The sequence below is a fragment of the Salvelinus namaycush genome, chromosome 33, assembly GCF_016432855.1.
Source record: "Salvelinus namaycush isolate Seneca chromosome 33, SaNama_1.0, whole genome shotgun sequence".
NCBI classification, from domain to species: domain Eukaryota; kingdom Metazoa; phylum Chordata; class Actinopteri; order Salmoniformes; family Salmonidae; genus Salvelinus; species Salvelinus namaycush.
In genome coordinates, this window is record NC_052339.1 from 15,989,794 (window position 1) to 16,010,013 (window position 20,220).

Here is a 20,220-nt window from a genome sequence, read left to right on the forward strand (position 1 = left end):
AGTATAGTTTAAAATAACAAAAAGGTTATTTTTCCTCAAATGTTGTGCACAAATTTGTTTACATCCCTGTTAGTGAGCATTTCTCCTTTGCCAAGATAATCCATCCATCTGACAGGTGTGGCATATCAAGGAGCTGAATAAACAGCATGATCATTACACAGGTGCACGTTTGGGATGCTCTGGATCAATATCCAGCAACTTCGCACAGCCACGGAAGAGGAGTGGGACAACATTCCACAGGAGAAAAAAAACACCACCTGATCAACTCTATGCCGAAGGAGTTGTGTTGCGCTGCATGAGGCAAATGGTGGTCACACCAGATACTGACTGGTTTTCTGATCCACGCCCCTACCTTTCTTTAAGGTATCTGTGACCAAGGGATGCATATCTGTATTCCCAGTCATGTAAAATCCATAGATTAGGACCTAATGAATTTATTTCAATTAACTGATTTCCTTACATGAACTGTAACTCAGTAAAATCTTTGAAATTGTTCCATGTAGCGTTTATATTTTTCAGTGTAGTATGCAGTTTAAGTATGTAGTACGCTAGTATGGGTATTCGGACACAGCCACCGTGCCCCTGAAAACTGCTGATGAATAGCTTCTGGTCTGATGGAAGCAGAGAATAGTCTCACCACGCAGAGGCAGTAGTAGTAAATGTAACATAGCGTTATACTCGGATTCATAGGCTGATTGAGATTATTTCCTCCTTGGATAGCTCCCAAATCAGGCTTTCCAATGATAATACATTCGTCTTGTCATTTCATTGACATAAAAACGAAAACCTTTAAGCTAGTGGTTTATTATTTGGCATATCCGATGGTTGTGTACGCACACGTGTGATCTAGCCTAATGATCAAAACTTGTGAATGTTTATCAAAGTTAGCTGGCTAACGTACTAATCCAGTTTGGACAGTTGACATTTAAAACATATCAAAAGGTAGACTATACATCAATGTTTATCCACGTTAGCTAATAATGCTTTGTGATCAAGTAAATGTTTATCAAAGTTAGCTGGCCAACTTTGCTGCTCCTGCTACTTTGTGACACACACACCCCTCTGGAGAGCCATCTCTCTCAATGGTTCTGTTTACTGCAGTGTTATTGATTCATCAGTTCTCTCATGGTCCTACCTAACCAGCCCAATGCCTCAGTCTCTCCTCTAAACAAGCACTTCCTCTAGAGTACAACAGTCTCAGTCCGTAGCCCTGAAACACACGACTGTATCAGAAAACACACACAGAGGAAATTATTGAATAATTAATCAGATACACAGGGAGAAGACACAGGGTCCTGAGGGAGACCTCGCTGTCAAATTAGCAGTGCTCAGATATGCATGGCTCCATTTGAGACTAGGTGGATATTGACAGGTGGAGCTGATAAGGGTTGTGCGGCGTTGGCACTCCTGCTCTGGTCCTGTTAAGAGGGGATCGATGCGAGACTTTACGGGGTGTGTGTGTTGATTAGGAGAGCTTGTCAGGTGTAACGAGGGAGGTTGGGGAGATAGCAGCTAAGCCTTTAACCCCGGTCTCAGTCTATGTCTGGACCAGCATTTATCTCCCAGGTGGCAATGTGGACACATCATTAGGAACAGGGACACACACAGGGTCACACACACACACGGTCACACACAGAGGGTCACACACAGGGTCATGCGCGCACACACACACAGGGCCGCGCGCACGCGCACACACAGGGCCGCGCGCACGCGCACACACAGGGCCGCGCGCACACAGGGCCGCGCGCACGCGCACACACAGGGCCGCGCGCACACACACACAGGGTCGCGCACACACACGCTTATGTTAACCTTTTCCATAATTACAACCCAACAGATTACCCTTCTCAAATCATTATAAGTTGGGTGGAAAGTGAACAATTGACAGAAGACGTTTCATATATTTTCTGTGTTTTGTTTCTTGACTGAAGCATCACTGCCATCTATTGGTTCAAATAGATTACAATTTTATGTCCAGCTGTTTCCCCGTTTCATGCACCTTGGCAAGGCTTTGAGAAGAGCACGATACATCCTCTCTCCAGACCTGTTGTGCTGGGAAATGAAAATATGGCATCCTGCTTCAAACCACAGCCAGTCCGTGTTAAATGCACTATCTATGAGTTAGGCCAGAACCAGCATCCAACGAACCCAGCCAAAGTGTTAGAGGTTAGGGTCAGGATAACCTAGAACTACTGTCCAGGGAACTATGTACAGCACAAACAAGCTGTTAGAAAAAGGGGAGACTTGCTCAACCACTGCTTGCTTGAATGGACAAGTCGATAGTTGGTAGCATTTTAAGTTCTGTTAATAATTAAATTGTGTTAATAATTAGCTTATTTGACTTTCTAGTGTCATATTTTTGCTCATTTTGAAATAGCTAACATCTCAACCATATCCATTCAGCAAAGGGAAAGCTCCACACAAAGCCAAGTTAAGCAGAAGCTGGTGAGCCCATAATGTGTAGTACAGTTGCATGTTGGCATGCCCTACAGTCCGCTGTACCTCTTCAATCTCCCCATCAAGTCTCTCCTGCCTCTGATGTCTGGCTTCTTCAGGGTTTTTACCCAGCAGGCTCCCCCACACAAAACCTAGATCACTAGACTCCTCCAGTCACATCACAGGAAGGTCAGGATGTCACAGAGGTCAGAGGGCAAAAGCCACAACAACAGGAACAGGAATGAATGCTCATGTCCGCATGGTGAAGTTGCCCTTAGATGCTGATCTTGCATCAGTTTTGTCATTTTCTCAGCTAAAATGTTAAGGTTAGGATTGGGGAAGCTGATCCCAGATCTGCTAATAAGCAGTGGCATAAGAACAGTAAAGTACAAGATGATGACCGCACTAATAGACCCCGTCTCATTTCGACTATCTTATACATAATGACAGAAAAAGTTCAAGTTGTCAACATATGTTGTATATGCCTAGTTGTTTATATGACATACTATGGGTGGCATACTACGTCAGACTGTCACATGAATGTAGCCTAATCTTATTTTGCATATAGCCTTTTCAGGTGAAACTACATGATAGAGCTCTAACTCAGTTATTGTGTTTATTAGGTGAAACACTGGGACCTGCAACAAAAGCACACAGTAAGTTTGACATTCTGACTCATTCACAAAGTACTGTAAACCTTATCCTCACAGTCCTTCATTGTTCTAGAACTCTAGATTCCATTGTTTCACACACACTATTACAGTGCTTTGTTGGAAATCCATAGGTGATTTCTTAGCCAGCTCTCTAATTAAAATCTCAGGGTAAAAAGGTCACTGCTAAGCTAGGAGGGAACCAGGGACACCCACAGGACTGGAACAGCAATAATCCTTAACAGTTCTGTCCACTCTACCCCTTTCTGTTCTTTATTCTCCATCCATCTCAGATCTTACCACCAGTCAGTGGCATTTCGATGTAAGACGTCGATAGATGTGGGAGTTTTCATTACGCAACGATTATCAAGGCTTTATTAGACAATATTTACCACCCAGTTTCCTGAAGTGTGCCAGGAGCTCAAGAGGGACATCCTGAACTATCCGGAGATATTTAGATAATCCTCAGAGGAGGCCTTTTCCAATATCGCCAAAGCTCCTCCTCTGGCTTAAGACAGCTTGATTTAAAATGAGAGGTGACGAGGAGGCAGTTCACGCAGCACAGCTTTATTGCTCCTAATCTCTGGGAAATTGCACTGAAGCATCAGGTAGGCCGCCTGATGGCTTATAGAAGGTACATATAAGATATCATAGAATAAAAACGTACCTTTCCTAAACTAACACTCGAATCCCCCCCAGCACTGATTTTGCTAATAGCTACTGTGAGGAAAAACAGACTTACTATGACTGAGATGTGGTTGTCCCACTTAGTGTATACATCTTAAGATAACTAACAAAGTTGCTCTGGATAAGAGCGTCTGCTAAATTACTTACATTTATAAAAAGTCAATATTGCACTTACTGCATCTCGGTCAACTTTCTTGGTGGCCAGAGTTTCATTCTTGGCCTCAAATTCAGCCTGAATGTTATCCCTCCGTCTCAATACAGCCTAGAAAACAGGAAAATAAAATGATCTAGGGGTGATCATGGCTTATTCCTGAAAATCCAACAAAAAGATGCATTAGGCTTGATATTATGTACACAGTAGGTATGTTTGTGTACGTAGACTACGTAAATATGTGTGGGTGATGGGGGCAAGTTAAGTCAAAGCCTTTCATGTTTCATCAACATTACAGGTTTAGCAAGTACTGCACAGTTCTGGGCTGTCATTTGGCCTCTTAATGACATCTAAACGCCACTTAACAGCTGGTTAAACAACTTCCATTAATTAGTCTCTTACGCCAGAGGAGCTGACTTACCTTGAGTGTCTCAGCACACAGGACATACTCGTGTAAAACAGGCACCAGGGTGTCTGAGAGATGGCCGACCTGTTCCTCTGTCTCTTTACAGCACCTCTCTATGCAGCCGGCTACACCTTTTAACTGCTCTGCTAACTCCTCCTCCGAGCCCGACCACAGGGTGTAGGTGGGTCCGTACTCCTTTAGCTCCTCCAGGTACTCTGAGACATGAACAGGGATATGTACTGTCAACTACCCTACCCACAATGCCCTACCCTTCAGCTCCTCCAGGTCCTTTGAGACCATAGAGATAGAGGACTCTGTTTTAGCATGGGCAGTGGCATTGATGACTTTCACCATTTTGAAGTAGTCAACTGATTGGAACTTCCTATGGGTTAATGAAGGATGACAATGAGCAAATATTCCATAACCGGAGGTGGCTGTAAATAGCCAAGCTTGGCTTTATACCTGTTCATACACACTCCAGGTGGCAGTATGCACCATTTCCGTTTTTTACCAACTCACAGATGTAGAAGAAAATGTACAACTTCAAAATAGAGATTGCCTCAATGTCACTGCACGTGCGGTCAGACACCATAAAGGGACAGATACAAAGATCAAGAGTACTCTATCATTCTCTATGTTTGAAATGGAGCGATTTACAAGTCTGATTGAAAACACTACATTCACATGTAATTCAGTGTGCGTACCCATAATAGTATAAACTAGTTAGTTGGTATGTTTATCTGTGGTCTTACCTTTCTGTTCTTTGACGATCCTCTGGGTGACTTTGTCCAGGCAGCTGATCTTGTTGCTGAAATCCTCTACGTACTCCTGGATGGCGGTGAACTCCTCTGGCCGGTTCTTCACCCCTCTGACAGAGTTAGCCACCGCTCGCACCGTTTCCCCCATCCTGCTCAGGAACCCCGGTCCTTGCTTCTTATAGGTTGTCAGCTCCTACAGGGACAGACGGAAGGAGAGACGCGCAAGCATGCACACACCAACACAAACAAGTGTCAAATAAAGGCTTTAGAACAAACAATGATCCGTGACAAAGTCCCATCCTGTAGTATGGCAGATTTCAGCTAATTATATTCCTTGATCTTACTTATGCTTTACATTGGAAGGAGTGAGATTTACATAATATTGATAGATATAACATTGATAGACAAATGATGTATGTCAGAGACAGATACTGTATCCTATCCTTTCATTGTAACAATAACATGTGCTCTAGACTAGAACATTCCACTGTCATCAAGCTACAGAAATGGCTTCCATGTCACATTGACCTTGGATTAAATGTTATGTTCCACAAACTCAAACAGCACACCAAATGCCTGATCAGATGAGGAAAAACCCCCTTCAACCTAAACTACAATCCAGTGGTGGTATCCCTGTTCTCATTGAGGCCAAGGCCTAATGTTATGTCCTGACATAAGAGTATAATATGCGTTGGCTAAACTTGATCATCTTAAGAACAGCACCCAGACATCTAACTGATTACTTTCCCCGTGTTAGGGATACACACAATCACAGCACCAGATCAGGTGTGCTTGGAAAGCTACTTTCTTGTATACTGGAGCCTTAGAGTGGAATGAGTTGCCTCTGCCCATAAAAACAACATCCTCTCTGGGCAGCTTTGAAAATAAAGTTTAAAAAACGGTTTGATGTCTTCTGTGCCCATATGAATACAATCCAGTGGTGGTATCCCTGTTCTATGATGTAACTGCAATGAGATCGATATTTTTGTTTTATTATCTCGCTGTCACTGTGTTCAACCGTGTTGGATCTTGCCTAGCCATCTTGTTACAAGAAGACCACAATGGGAGTAAGTCCCAGACTTTATTGTGTGTTATCCTCCATGATTTTACTCATGTGCGTGTATGTCTTTTTCAAGTTGGGTGCTTGTTTTTTTAGTTTTTTTAAATGGTACAACAAAATGTATACACTAAACCGTAAACTGATAACATGCTAAAGACACTGGGACAAGGGAGGCATTCATTCAGAGTTAAAGTCTAGGCATTAAACTAGTAGGCTAATCAGGTTTAGTGGTAGGGCATCGTGACTATACCATGTGCAAGTTAGACTAGCTTGACGTAGCAGGTGTGTGTGTAGTCTGACTGCGTAACATCTGTCTTTTGTGTGCTCTGAAAGCTTTTATGGATTATGTGTTTGGTGCACGTTTAACTATGCGGTTGGTATATGCTTGCTTACCCAGGCCTGAGCACTAAGGAAGACTTTGAAGTCTTCACTGCAGGACAGAATGGGGTGATCAGCAATACGATTAAGGAACTTGTGGAGAGCTTTCCTCCGTGTCGCGATGAAATCACCATTGAACCTCTCCACCATCCCCTTCACCACAAACTTCTCTGGCAGAGGCTGAGGACAGGAAGGAAGATTAAAACGGAGCTCAGAAATATGTACAGTGGATAGATAGTATGGAGTTTAACCAAATTCTCAGTTCCTTCACAGGTCAGACACTACATACATGAACAATGAGAGTTGAGTGGGCCTCCTCCAGTTTCCCTTTGAGCCAGAGGAAGTCTTGGTAGCGCCTGCGGACTTCGTACTCAGAGTTGTCAAACTCACTCCGTGTGGTCTGAGGCAGGCAGAGAGAGAGAGAGAGAAACACAGTGAAGACCAGATTAACTCAATTCTATTGGCAAATACAGTCTAGTAAATACTGTACAATCGATGCAATTCCATTTCTAGAAGACATACAGTACATTACACACCCCCCTCACCTTGGTCAGAACTCTGTAGGTGATGAAGGTCTCAATGGCAGTCACATGACTCTCTGGGTTGTCCACAGTAATGAAGATGTCTTTAGAGTCACCCTCCTCGTCCTCCTCAAACTTACACTGGTTGACCATGGAGCCTGGGGATGTCTGCATTGAGGCGTTGAACATATTCCCGTCTGCAAGAGTCGAATCCTAGAAAAGCAAATCATGAAGGGCAGAACTGATTTAGATAATCTGGAGGAGAAACCCAGAACCAAAACGCAGTACATCGTGTAAGAGACTGTTACACAACACCATCTTGTGATGTGACGACCACATGTACCTTCACAGCTAAAAAGCCCTTTCCCTTGCACTTTAACATTAACTTGCACCAAACATTTAGTGTCCAATCAAATAATGACCCAACATGTGGTTTCCATTTCAATATCAAAGACACACCTTTATTGAATTGCTGCATATATTAATTCTAACAATTACTTCTAAGTTTTACCATTTGAGTTTTTGCAGTTCTTTTCTGGTGCCTTGTCTGCAGCACAGAGGCCAGGTGCACTTGTTAGAGAGCATGCCGCTAATTGGCAAGTCCAATTATCCTGAAATGGAGGGGCGTGTTAGGTGATACCACCTCCGTCCAGCATAGGGGAAATGGAGTTCCCCAGTTTAAAACATTATGCTAGAATTTTCTATTCAAAATGCATATATTTAAAACATATCATAATAATAAATATGCTTAAAATCTGGTTTATGCTCAAACATTTAAGAACAGATCCTTGATCGTTTATTTGCATCTTTGTAGCCTACCTGCCTCAGATATTTGGAACTCGCCCTCCCTGTATATTCTGTGCTCTAACATTATGGCTCGAGTTAACCCTGTGTGTTGAGCCTGTTCTGCCACGCAGACCTCACACATTTATCTATGTTTGAGATAAAATGGCGGGGGAAGAAATGGCAGCAGTTTTACGGGCGCCCAACCAATTGTGCTACTATGTGTTTTTCTTTCCGTGTTATTTGTAACTTATTTTGTACATAATGTTTCTGCAACCGTAACTTACGGCAAAAAAGAGCTTCTGGATATCAGGACAGCGATCACTCACCTCGGATTAGACAAAGATTTCTTTCTTCAACAAGCAAGACGCACAGGACATTCTCCAAACACCCGACAGGGCCAACATCCCCATTATTTGCAAGAGGAAGAAACGCAGGTACAGAGGGCACAGAGCGGGATGCCTCGTGAGGATCCGCAGAAGGCGAGTGGGAAAGCTGCCGTTACCGTCAATATTACTCGCCAACGTGCAATCATTGGACAAAAAATTAGACGAGGTACGATCACAAATATCCTACCAACGGGGACATCAAAAACTGTAATATCCTATGTTTCATGGAATTGTGGCTGAATGACGACATGGATATTCAGCTAGCGTGATATACGCTGCACCGGCAAGAAAGAACAGCACACTCTGGTAAGACGAGGGGGGGTGGTCTGTGCATATTTGTATACAACAGCTGGTGCACGAAATCTAAGGAAGTCTCTAGATTTTGCTCGCCTGTAGTAGAGTATATTGTGATAAATTGCAGACCACACTACTTGCCTAAAGAGTTTTCAGCTATACTTTTCGTGGCTGTTTATTTACCACCACAGACAGATGCTGGCACTAAGACCACACTCAGTCAGCTGTATAAGGAAATAAGCAAACAGGAAACAACTCACCAAGAGGCGGCGCTCCTAGTGGCCAGAGACTTTAATGCAGGGAAACTTAAATCAGTTCTTCCAAATTTCAATCAACATGTTAAATGTGCAAAAAAATTCTAGATCACCTGTACTCCACACACAGAGATGCGTACAAGCTCTCCCTCGCCCTCCATTTGGTAAATCCGACCACAACTCTATCCTCCTGATTCCTGCTTACAAGCAAAAATTAAAGCAGGAACCACCAGTGACTCGGTCTATAAAAAAGTGGTCAAATGAAGCAGATGCTAAATTACAGGACTGTTTTGCTATCACAGACTGGAACATGTTCCGGGATTCTTCCAATGGAATTGAGGAGGACACCACATCAGTCACTGGCTTTATCAATAAGTGCATCGAGGACGTCGTCCCCACAGTCACTGTACGTACATACTCCAACCAGAAACCATGGATTACAGGCAACATTCACACTGAGATAAAGGGTAGAGCTGCCGCATTCAAGGTGCGGGACTCTAACCCAGAAGCTTACAAGAAATGCCCTGTGATGAACCATCAAACAGGCAAAGCATCAATACAGGGCTAAGATTGAATCATACTACACCGGCTCCGACGCTCATCTTATGTGGCAGGGCTTGCAAACTATTAGACTATAAAGGGAAGCACAGCCGTGAGCTGCCCAGTGACACGAGCCTACTAGACGAGCTAAATCACTTCTATGCTCGCTTCGAGAAAAGCAACACTGAGGCATGCATGAGAGCATCAGCTTTTCGGATGACTGTGTGATCACGCTCTCAATAGCCGACGTGAGTAACACTTAACTTCTTATGGCTGCAGGGGCAGTATTGAGTAGCTTGGATGAAAGGTGCCCAGAGTAAACGGCCTGCTCCTCAGTCATAGTTGCTAATATATGCATATTGTTATTAGTATTGGATAGAAAACACTGAAGTTTCTAAAACTGTTTGAATTATGTCTGTGAGTATAACAGAACTCATATGGCTGAGAAAAAATCCAACCAGGAAGTGAGAAATCTGAGGTTGGTCGATTTTCAACTCATCGCCTATTGAAAACACAGTAGGATATGGATCTGTTTGCACTTCCTACGGCTTCCACTAGATGTCAACAGTCTGTAGAACCTTGTCTGATGCCTCTACTGTGAAGGGGGGCCGAATGAGAGGGGAATTAGTCAGGTCTGCCATGACCTGACCATTCTTTGACCATGCGCGTTCACATGAGAGGGAGCTCTGTTCCTTCGCTCATCTGAAGTCAATGTAATTCTCCGGTTGGAACGTTATTCAAGATTTATGTTAAAAACATTCTAAAGATTGATTCAATACATCGTTTGACATGTTTCTACGGACTGTTACGGAACTTTTGAACATTTTGTCAGGTTTTAGTGAACGCACTTTCCTGACGTTGGATTTGTTTACCAAACACGCTACAAAAATAGCTATTTGGACATAAATGATGGACATTACCCAACAAAACAAACATTTCTTGTGGGAGTCCTGGGAGTGCATTCCGACGAAGATCAGCAAAGGTAAGTGAAGATTTATAATGCTTTTTATGAGTTTTGTTGACTGCACAATTTGGTGGGTAACTGTATGGCTTCCTTTTGTGGCTGAACGCTGTTCTCAGATTATTGAATATTGTTCTTTTGCCCTAAAGCTTTTTGAAATCTGACACAGCGGTTGCATTAAGAACAAGTGTATCTTTAATTCTATGTAAAACATGCATCTTTCATCAAAGTTTATGATGAGTATTTCTGTTATTTGACGTGGCTCTCTGCAATTTCTCCTGATATTTTGGAGGCATTTCTGAACATGGCGCCAATGTAAACGTAGGTTTTTAGATATAAATATGAACTTAATCGAACAAGACATGTATTGTGTAACAAGAAGTCCTATGAGTGTCATCTGATGAAGATCATCAAAGGTTAGTGATTAATTTTATCTCTTTGTGCTTTTTGTGACTCCTCTCTTTGGCTGGAAAAATGGCTGAATTTTTCTGTGAGTTGGTGGTGACCTAACAATCGTTTGTGGTGCTTTCGCTGAAAAGCTTATTTGAAATCAGACACTTTGGCGGGATTAACAACAAGATTACCTTTAAAATGGTATAAGATACATGTATGTTTGAGGAATTTTAATTATGAGATTTCTGTTGTTTGAATTTGGCGCCCTGCACTTTCACTGGCTGTTGTCATATCGATCCCGTTAATGGGATTGCAGCCATAAGAAGTTAAACAGGTCAACATACACAAGGCTGCGGGGCCAGACGGATTACCAGGACGTGTGCGCCGGGCATGTGCTGACCAACTGGCAGGTGTCTTCACTGACATTTTCAACATGTCCCTGATTGAGTCTGTATTGCCAACTGTAATACCAACAAGGCAACCTGCCTAAATGACTACAGACCCGTAGCACTCACGTCCGTAGCCATGAAGTGCTTTTAAAGGCTCGTCATGGCTCACATCAACACCATTATCCCAGAAACACTAGACCCACTCCAATTTGTATACCACCCAAACAGATCCACAGATGATGCAATCTCTATTGCACTCCACACTGCCCTTTCCCACCTGGACAAAAGGAACAATTATGTGAGAATGCTATTCATTGACTACAGCTCAGCGTTCAACACCATAGTACCCTCAAAGCTCATCACTAAGCTAAGGATCCTGGGACTAAACACCTCCCTCTGCAACTGGATCCTGGACTTCCTGACGGGCTGCCCCCAGGTGGTGAGGGTAGGTAGCAACACATCTGCTGCGTTGATCCTCAACACTGGAGCCCCCCAGGGGTGCGTGCTCAGTCCCCTCCTGTACTCCCTGTTCACCCATAACTGCATGGCCAGGGACGACTCCAACACCATCATTAAGTTTGCAGACGACACAACAGTGGTAGGCCGACGACGACGAGACAGCCTATAGGGAGGAGGTCAGAGAGCTGGCCGGGTGGTGCCAGAATAACAACCTATCCCTCAACATAACCAAGACTAAGGAGATGATTGTGGACTACAGGAAAAGGAGGACCGAGCACGCCCCCATTCTCATCGACAGGGCTGTAGTGGAGCAGGTTGAGAGCTTCAAGTTCCTTGGTGTCCACATCACCAACAAACTAGAATGGTCCAAAGAGGGCACGACAAAGCCTATTCCCTCTCAGGAAACTAAAGATTTGGCATGGGTCCTGAGATCCTCAAAAGGTTGTTGCAGCTGCAACATCGAGAGCATCCTGACTGGTTGCATCACTGCGTGGTACGGCAATTGCTCGGCCTCCGACCGCAAGGCACTACAGAGGGTAGTGCGCACAGCCCAGTACATCACTGGGGCTAAGCTGCCTGCCATCCAGGACCTGCTGCCTGCCATCTTTAGTTTCCTTAGAGGGAATAGGCTTTGTCGTGCCCTCTTTGGACCATTCTAGTTTGTTTTAAACCTACACCAGGCGGTGTCAGAGGAAGGCCATAAAAATTGTCAAAGACCCCAGCCACCCCAGTCAGACTGTTCTCTCTACTACCACACAGCAAGCAGTACCGGAGTGCCAAGTCTAGGACAAAGCCTTCTCAACAGTTTTTACCCCCAAGCCATAAGACTCCTGAACAGGTAATCAAATGCCTACCCGTACCATTTGCATTGTGTGCCCCCCCCAACCCCTCTTATGCAGCTGCTACTCTGTTTATCATATATACATAGTCACTTTAACTACACATTCATTATGTACAGACTACCTCAATTGGCCCGACCAACCAGTGCTCCCACACATTGGCTAACCGGGCTATCTGCATTGTGTCCCGCCACCCACCACCCCCTCTTTACGCTACTGCTACCCTCTGTTCATCTTATATGCATAGTCACTTTAAACATATCTACATGTACATACTACCTCAATCAGCCTGACTAACCGATGTCTGTAAGTAGCCTCGCTACTTTTATAGCCTCGCTACTGTATATAGCCTTGCTACTGTTTTTCACTGTCTTTTTACTTCTTTACTTATTGTTCACCTAATACCTTTTTTGCACTATTGGTTAGAGCCTGTAAGTAAGCATTTCACTAAGTTCTACACCTGTTGTATTCGGCGCACGTGACAAACTTTGATTTGAGGTGTTCGAACAGTTTTACTTTAATTCATTTATAGACCTTTAAGTACCCTCTTTATGCACTGTTTTGTTTATTTCTCTTACTCAGTAGAAAATAAAACCCTTATCACCCTACTCAGTTCTCTCATTGCCTGCTTGGTCAACCATTCTCAATGTATTTTATAAAGCCCTTTTCACATCAATAGTTGTCACAAAGTGCTTATACAGAAACCCTAAAACCCCTAAGAGTAAGCAATGCAGATGTAGAAGCACAGTGGCTGGGAAAAACTCCCTAGAAAGGCAGGAACCTAGAGAGAAACCCAGACAGGAGCTAGGCTGAGGGGTGGCCAGTCCTCTTCTGGCAGTGGCGGGTGGAGATTAGAGTACATGGCCATTTAGGCCAGATCGTTCCTCAAGATGTTCAAACGTTCATAGATGACCAGCAGGGTCAAATAATATTCATGGTGTTTATACAGAGTGCAACAGGTCAGCACCTCAGGAGTAAATGTCAGTTGGCTTTTCATAGCCGACAATTCACAGGTCGAGACAGCAGGTCAGAAAGCGGAAGAGAGAGAGGGGTCAAAACATCAGGTCCGGGACAAGTAAGCATATAATTTGTGACAATTTGTGCATTCATCACATTGATGGGTCAGGTAAGTTTAATGCATTTATCATCTGATGTCCTCAGATCCTATAAAATGGCTAACAGTCCTACCTACCTGTAGACTATCCTACCGAGTTTGTTTGTGATGTCTGATAAGGAACTTTCAACTGTCAGTTTTATTTAATGGTCCTTGAACTTTGTCAAGAAATATGGCATCATTTGCAAATGCTTTGTCTTTCCACAATCCGAGGTCAACAACCAGTGGTAATGTCGCTGTCATATTCAAATCATGGACAGGCCATGTACAACATGCAAACGTTTCAGCGGACTTGAACTGATGTGCCATTGTTCACAGGCAGCAGCACGACACGCTTTTATCATTGTCCTTTCATGACACTTCCTGTAATAACACTGAACTGAGAGGCTACTGTGGTCAGCAGAATGCATAGCCTGCTGCCTAGGCTACTCCCCTGGCTGCGATGCGCACTGCAGAACAATGGGGACAGCACAAGCTGAAACAACAACGATGTAATTCTTAACTGCTTTCTCTGTGATGTTCCAAAAAGAATAAGCTACAAATAAACATTAATTCGATTTAGATCAAATATGCACTTGATTTGATTCCCTGTCGCCTCATGGAATTTCTTAGTTGGCACCATGAGTGGCTTTCTTGCTGCAAGGCAGAAAGTTCATTGCAAAATGTGTCTGATTCTTCTGCTAGTCTGACAGATGAACTTCAAAAACCCTGTTAACTTAGTTGTGTGATCTTGGCAGCCACAACTTTCATCCAGCAATGATCATGCAACAGTCAGATTTGGCAACAAAATGTGACAAGAGTATCAAAAATATTGCTACATTAGACAACAGGGGCATCATGCAGCCCAACAATCTGAGGGGGCACAAAAGTGAGGATAACTGGGGGGGTGATCCGGAGGGAGTCTAGGCTAGAGGTCGACCAATTAATTGGAATGGCCAATTAGGGCCGATTTCAAGTTTTCATAACAATCGGTAATCAGCATTTTTGGACACCGATTATGGCCGATTACATTGCGCTCCACGAGGAGACTGCATGGCAGGCTGACTACCTGTTATGCGAGTGCAGCAAGGAGCCAAGGTAAGGTGCTAGCTAGCATTAAACTTATCTTATAAAAAAACAATCAATGTTCACATAATCACTAGTTAACTACACATGGTTGATGATATTACTAGTTTATCTAGCTTGTCCTGCGTTGCATATAATCAATGCGGTGCCTGTTAATTTGTCATTGAATCACAGCCTACTTCGCCAAACGGGTGATTTAACAAACATTAGTGAAAAAAGCACTGTGTACCTAACCATAAACATCAATGCCTTTCTTAAAATCAATACACAAGTATATATTTTTAAACCTGCATATTTAGTTAATATTGCCTGCTAACATGAATTTCTTTTAACTAGGGAAATTGTCACTTTTCTTGCGTTCTGTGCAAGCAGAGTCAGGGTATATGCAGCAGTTTGGGCCGCCTGGCTCGTTGTGAACTGTGTGAAGACCATTTCTTCCTAACAAAGACCGTAATTCATTTGCCAGAATTTTACATAATTATGACATAACATTGAAGGTTGTGCAATGTAACAGCAATAGTTAGATTTATGGATGCCACCCGTTAGATAAAATATGGAACGGTTCCGTATTTCACTGAAAGAATAAACATTTTGTTTTCAAACTGATTGTTTCCGGATTTGACCATATTACGACCTAAGGCTCGTATTTCTGTGTGTTATTATATTATAATTAAGTCTATGATTTGATAGAGCAGTCTGACTGAGCGGTGGTAGGCAGCAGCAGGCTCGTAAGCATTCATTCAAACAGCACTTTCGTGCATTTGCCAGCAGCTCTTCGCTGTGCTTCAAGCATTGCGCTGTTTATGACTTCAAGCCTATCAACTCCCGAGATTAGGCTGGCAATACTAAAGTACCTATTTGACTATTGGATGTTCTAAAATATGAAATACAAATGGTAGAGAGAGAAATAGTCCTATAATAACTACAACCTAAAACTTCTTACCTGGGAATATTGAAGACTCATGTTAAAAAGGAACCACCAGCTTTCATACGTTCTCATGTTCTGAGCAAGTAACTTAAACGTTAGCTTTTTTACATGGCACATATTGCACTTTTACTTTCTTCTCTAACACTTTGTTTTTGCATTATTTAAACCAAATTGAACATGTTTCATTATTTATTTTAGACAAAATGTATTTTATTGATGTATTATTTTAAGTTAAAATAAGTGTTAATTCAGTGTTGTTGTAATTGTCATTATTACAAATATATATATTTTTTAAAATTGGCCGATTTAATCTCAGTTTTTTTTGGTCCTCCAATAATCGGTATCGGCGTTGAAAAATCATAATCGGTCGACCTCTAGTCTAGGCCCACGTCTGTAAATTGGAGAATTTTGCTTTTTTCAAACACCTGAAACACCCTTTTCCTGCAATATACAGTCATAATCATTATGCTTAATTCGATTTTTTTTTTTTTACTTTTCTGCACATCTAAGCATACCTCTTGAGCTCTCTGACTGGTGGTTCTTTTTTTAAGAAACAAAATATGCTTCTCTGCATTTTTGCTAAAATCTGGGTAATCGCTGAGGTAAAAAAAAAAAGTAACCTTTATTTAACTAGGCAAGTCAGTTAAGAACAAATTCTTATTTACAATGACAGCCTACCGGGGAACAGTGGGTTAACTGCCTTGTTCCGGGGCAGAATCACAGATTTTTACCTTGTCAGCTCAGGGATTCGATCCAGCAACCTTTCGGTTACTGGCCCAACGCTCTTACCACTAGGCTACCTGCCGCCCCAAATGAGTGTTCCCTTATCAATTTGTTCTGCCAAAACCAAACCACTGAAGTCAGTTAAGAACAAATTGATGACTGCCTACACCAGCCAAACCCTAACACGGAGAACACTGTGCCAATTGTGCGCTGCCCTATGGGACTCCCAATTACGACAGGTTATGATACAGCCTGGAATCGAACCAGGGTCTGTAGTGACACCTCTAGCAAAGAGATGCAGTGCATTAGACTGCTGCGCCACTTGGGAGTTCAAAAGGTTGGTTCGGTTTCAGTTCTATTATTACAAAATAATAACTTTTTTAACATTAAATGCACTATGCAGCATTATGAAGGTTGAATGCTGTAACACAGAATAAAACAATTAATAAAAGTCCCATGATGGTAGTGACTGCCCATTACTGTGTATCACTTATAAACCATAATTTATTCACATTACTTTAATAAAATATTTCAGGTTGTTGTGTATATTACTATTTTTTTTAATGACTTATTTAATTCCAAGTCATCATCTCATCGCTATAGAGCTGCTGCCTATTCTGTCTGATAAAAATCACTATTTTATTAGTTCTTCAAAGTAAATAAGGCATACTTTTAGGACTGCTGAATACGATTTATCAATCACTTCGATCATGTATTTTCAGGTAGAGATACATCGCGAAGCAACCACTTTCTATACTTCTTGATCAGGCATTCTTCAGTCTTTTACATAGGTGTAAAATAAATAGACCGGACAAATAGGCACGCATGGATTATGGTCTTTGTAGTTAATTACCAGATTTTCTGCACTAAACTATATAGAACTTCGGGCAGTTGGAAACTACAACACCCTTCAAGTTCGGACAGTTTGGGCTTGATCTGATATAGCTTTGGAGAAACTGCAGCGCAATGTGCAAATTGAGTTCACAAAAAAACTAAAGTAAATAATTCCAAATAATTGAACTTTGGTCAATTAGTTGTTTAAAAAAAGAACCAACATTCAGTTAATCGTTCAGCACTAACATTTAGTAATTGGCATGCCATCTAAGATAGAAAAGTGAGCTACTCTAACTTCAATGATTGCCTGAAATGGTAGCTAGTTACAACTTTGGGAGATTGTGAACCTTACTGGGCTAGCTAAAGACAACTTCATAAAATTGCTAGGTGGCTAGTAGTATCAGAGAAACAAACATTTTTTTTTTTTTAAGTGCAGGACTAATCTAAGGGGGCACGTTCCCCTTATGTGCATGACGCCTCTGTGTATGGCAACAAGATAAAGTATGCAGTGTTCAAAACAACTGGGAACTTGGAAATCTCTGACTTCCGACTTCATTGCGTTGAAAACAACTGGGAACTGGAGGGGGGGGGGAAAGTTCCGCCTGAGAAAAATGTATTTCAACGGTGATCCAACTCGGGAACTCGGGCCTCTTTTAGAGTTCCGACTTTCCGAGCTAAAGATCACACGTCATGATTTGACCTCGTATTATTACGAGTTCATAGGTTTTTGAACGCGGCATTAGTCCTAATGATATTTGCATGACAGCGCCTGATCGAGTGACCTTTGAAACTGACAAAAACATAACTAACATCAGCAGAGAATTCAAAAGGGTAATACTGTTTCGAGCCAATGTCTGATATAAAATATACTTTTAAGATGCAGTCGGGGTGCATTGATGTAGACTACGTAAAATACAGTGATTTAAACTGGTAAGAGATACATTTGACTATTCAAGTGGAAAGTACCCTAACAATTCACTTTCCTGCCTAAACTTCATTGGATTTACAAAAGCAATACAACCTTCCCTGAACGATTAACTCACCACTGAGTGTCAAATGTAGGCTATCCACGTAGCACAGAAATATCGCATTCAACCCCCTGCGCCAACTCAGTTTCTAAACTTCCCTGTACGTTCCACAATAGTAGGCTAGTGTTGTTTTTACCTTGCTGAAAACTTCTAAATCGTCGTCCTCGTCTAGATCTAACATCTGTCCGGAGATGTCGGCAGGTATTGTATTTGTTTGGGTGGGGGACACAACAGCGTCGATAGTTCTACTCATAGCTGCCCAGATTTACACAGACAATGTAGGCTACGGGGACATCATCAGCAGTCGCTGCTGCTGAAACTCAGTATAATTTCAGAATTTGAGTGAATTCAATTTACTGCGCAGAAACGGAAGTACCACTGGAAAGGAGAGGGTTGGCCACGGATGAGTTGAATTGGATAGGTCAGGATATGGATATCTGACATCTCAGATAATATCTGTAAAAGTATGTGACATCAATGTTATATGACATAGCTACGTGTCACTGTTATGAATAGAAGAAGCAACAAAATGTAGCCTTTGATGTCCATGGTAGGAGAGTATGACTACATGTGATGACTGTGACCTGTGTGAAGGATGAAGGACTAGCATTAATTTGAATAGCCATGGATTTACTTCTATAGTCTTTTATGGCAGGTTTTTTCGTGGGCAGAGACTAATTACCACAGCCAAGTCATGAACCCCGCCTATTTCTATAATGTATTTTCTTAAAATGTGACTTTAACCCTAACCCCACTGCTAACCTTATACCTAACCCTAACTTTAAATTATAACCCCAAAACTCATTTTTGTTTTCATACATTTTTACGATATAGGCAATTTTGACTTTGTGGCTGTGGTAGCTCGCGGAAACCGTGGGCAGAATACCTAAACATAAAAAGCAGTTGAACAATCACGCGACATTTGAGTCCTGCGTTACCCGAGATGAGGCTGGAATAGATATTACAATATTACAATATTGCTACTATAGAAAGTACATTGCAATTATTATACAGGTAGCATTTTTATTTTAAAGTCTTAGGCTACTGGATGCGTTGGTGTTTATTGTTTCTCTAAGATAAGTTATTTATCTTTAAATCAGAGATTTGGTTTGTCAATAAAAGCGTACAGTAGTAGCCTAAATCAGAGATTTGGTTTTTCAATAAAAGCGTACAGTAGTAGCCTAATACAGAATATGTTGCTGATTTGTTGACCTGGACCTCACACATCCTCTACAACTCCAAGCAGGGATATTTTTAACCAAAAGATGTCACTGTTGCACAAAGGATATTCTTTATTTTTCTCCGGGGTAGGCTATGTGTCAAAACTGAAAGCAATACAGAGAGAGAGGGGCATTGGCTATCTGATTCCAAGGTGTCAGGACGTTATTATAATTACGAAATTGGATCTGGCTCCTGAAATGTTGTCCGTTTCACGGGGATAAAATATTTTAAGGAGTGTGTCAATGATCGTTTTCAATGGCCACAAGATGTAGGCTACGTTTCTATCCCCAAATACTTGTGTTGATCAATACAAATTAATGGATAATTTGAAAGTTAATAATTCATAGTAGGTTTATGCAGCAAAACATATCACAGCTTCTCCCCCTTTTTCTTAACAACACACTATTTATTTAATTGTATTTATTTGACCTTTATTTTTCCAGGCAGGTTAATTAAGAACAAATTCTTACTTACAATGATGGCCTGGAGTATAGCCATGACTGTAGTCACTACATACAACAGCCTCTTTAGCTTTAAAACATAATGTTTGCATGCTGAACGCATGATGACACCAACACACTACTATTGGTCTAGTGAGAAAAAAGGCATATTCAAATGCTCTCTCTTATCTGTACATTTTGAAATGTACATGATAATGATGCTGGGTGACACTCAAATATTGTGTCAATTTCATTCCCGACGGGCATAAATTCCCACATGCAGGCAGAGAGAGAGGCAGGAAGCCCTTGAAATGGTTCCATTATCGTCCTGCGTACCCTTTCCACCAAGCAGGAAAAGGAAGGCCATATCCACAGCAACTATTCAGATTAGAAGGTATTATAATGATTCTACAAAGGTCAGGGTTTTGTTGGGTGGAATCTAGAGCACATACAGGCAGCACATTCATATTATCTGACTGGCGGCTGCCATTTTATATTTCATATCATTTGTCTGTTTAT

At 41.9% G+C, this 20,220-nt stretch overlaps 1 protein-coding gene across 3 annotated transcripts in view; it reads right to left on the reverse strand.

The window, feature by feature from the left end:
- Positions 1-18,377, reverse strand: part of snx7 (sorting nexin 7) — a 38,913-nt gene extending 20,536 nt beyond the window's left edge. For 2 of the 3 annotated variants that reach the window (XM_038972764.1, XM_038972763.1), the window contains exons 1-7: positions 18,177-18,377; positions 7,072-7,260; positions 6,816-6,926; positions 6,542-6,706; positions 5,083-5,281; positions 4,346-4,545; positions 3,949-4,035 (exon numbers count right to left, since the gene is read on the reverse strand). In XM_038972764.1, coding sequence (XP_038828692.1) covers positions 3,949-4,035; positions 4,346-4,545; positions 5,083-5,281; positions 6,542-6,706; positions 6,816-6,926; positions 7,072-7,260; positions 18,177-18,293 — 1,068 coding nt within the window. In that variant the 5' untranslated portion in view covers positions 18,294-18,377. Of the gene's footprint in view, positions 1-2,502; positions 2,605-3,948; positions 4,036-4,345; positions 4,546-5,082; positions 5,282-6,541; positions 6,707-6,815; positions 6,927-7,071; positions 7,261-18,176 lie in introns of all 3 variants that reach the window. The other variant, XM_038972762.1, reaches the window with a different exon arrangement.
- Positions 18,378-20,220: the final 1,843 nt, after the last annotated feature.